Source organism: Propithecus coquereli, unplaced genomic scaffold, assembly GCF_000956105.1.
Source record: "Propithecus coquereli isolate 6110/MARCELLA unplaced genomic scaffold, Pcoq_1.0 Scaffold930, whole genome shotgun sequence".
Taxonomy (NCBI): Eukaryota; Metazoa; Chordata; class Mammalia; order Primates; family Indriidae; genus Propithecus; species Propithecus coquereli.
Genome location: NW_012155619.1, coordinates 79080 through 80798, shown reverse-complemented (window position 1 = coordinate 80798; position 1719 = coordinate 79080). Strand labels below are relative to the sequence as shown.

Below are 1719 nucleotides of genomic sequence, written 5' to 3'. Positions count from 1 at the left end.
TCAAATGTCTAACATGAAACATACTATTTGTCAGTAATCTTAACCCTCAAGGAAACCCAGAGTGCACCATTTCAAGTACATTACTCAAGTTCCTTTATTAGGATCACCCCAGGTCCTGTTATTTATTAACACAGTATGTCCAAAATTATTGCTGTTGGGGTCATCTGGAATAATCTGAGAAGTAGAAGGTCTTTGTTCTTGCTCCCTGGCCTACATCCTCCGCTGAATAGAGTCGCTGAGCCCCCAGCTCAAGCCTCATCTGATCCACTGAGAAGCTTAATTTTGTCCTATTTAGGTAAAGGGTGGACCTGTCTCCCTCCTAGGAGGAGCTGTGGGCTTCTGCATCCAGGACTGGATCCCCAGGACCAGGCAGTGTGGCTGGAGTAAGCCAGTCCTCAGCAGGGAAGACACAGGCTGCCTGGGTGGCCATGGCATAGAAGGTCTGCACCATGTTGCACAGAGGCCCTGGAGTTGGGTGAGCTCAGAGACCTGCTCCCAGGTCAGTGGAGAGTGTACCTGCTGTGCCCACACCTGGGTTATGTCCTGATAAATGGCTTCAGACATAGCACGCAGGGAGTTTACCAGACTTTTCTGAAGTGGTGGTGACTGGTCTCTTGGGGAAAGAGATCTGGACCACTTGCTGTGCCCAATGCGGGCCTTCACCTGTCGCCTATGACTGACATCATGGGTCTCCTCCACTTCACTGCTGTATACAGCAGCAGAGGTTTTCGGTTTCTTTCCAAAAGTCAAGCCGTGCTCATCTTCTAGACAGTTCCCTATTGAGGAAGCACGTGAGTGAGAGACTTTCCAGATCATTTCCCATGGACTCTCATTCTGAAACCTCCCCCTGCCCCTTCAGGGGAACCCCACTTTTCTCCTTTTCCATGACACCCTCAACCTTTACAATAAAGCAAGGTTGAAAACCTCTTGGTTCCCAAAAGTTTTCGGAATGCCAGGATCTCTAAAATCATTTTAGCCACTGAAAAACCCCCTTCCTGGCCAAACCCTCTATAAGTTACCTGCCTTTTGGGGCCAAAAAAAAAAAAAAACCAAAAAAAAAAAAAACAAGCAAATCCTACCTGTTCTATCATGGCAGCTGTCCTTGGAACTCATTTTTTTCTTCTTGGATTTCCTCCCACCTGAACTGGCCTCTGATTCTGTGGATAAAATGAGAATTTGAGTGAGTGCCTCCAACTGAACACCTTAGAAGCCTTAGTCCATCCTGGACACACAGGAGCTGAGGTTTTCACCAAAACTTGATTCTTATTTATTCTCCTGAGTCCAGGATTGGAGAGGCTTCCAGTTTCCTTCCCAGGGGAGACTGTGTTAACTCGTTCGCTGTCCCTTCTCACCTGGAAAGCATCAAATCTTACCTGATCTAGCAATGCTGTTTCTGGCTTTGGGCTTAGTTTCCTTGGAATTCTCCTCCTCATTTGGCCTGGGCTCTGATTCTAGTGTAAAAGAGAGTTTAAGTGACTCATCTCTCCCTAGGCAAAAAGCACCATAGTCTCCCTCTGACCCATATTTGTGAGTCATTCTCTTAACTGAGGCTGTTAAGCCCGTGTCAAGAGTGAATAGCAAGATTCCAGGGGCTGGGTGTGGTGTCTGATGCCTGTAATCCTAGAACTCTGGGAGGCTGAGACGGGTGGATTGTTTGAGTTCAGGAGTTCAAGACCAGCCTGAGCACGAGCGAGACCCCGTCTATACTAAAAATAGAAA

The 1719-nt window shown here is 47.4% G+C and overlaps 1 protein-coding gene across 1 annotated transcript in view; it reads right to left on the bottom strand.

Annotated features, from left to right (window-relative positions):
- LOC105826872 (zinc finger protein 37 homolog) overlaps window positions 1–1719 on the bottom strand; it is a 67367-nt gene that overhangs the window by 24939 nt on the left and 40709 nt on the right. Inside the window, 3 exon segments of the mRNA XM_012664884.1 lie at window positions 583–776; window positions 1080–1157; window positions 1374–1451. Of these exon segments, the coding sequence (XP_012520338.1) occupies window positions 583–776; window positions 1080–1157; window positions 1374–1451 (350 nt within the window).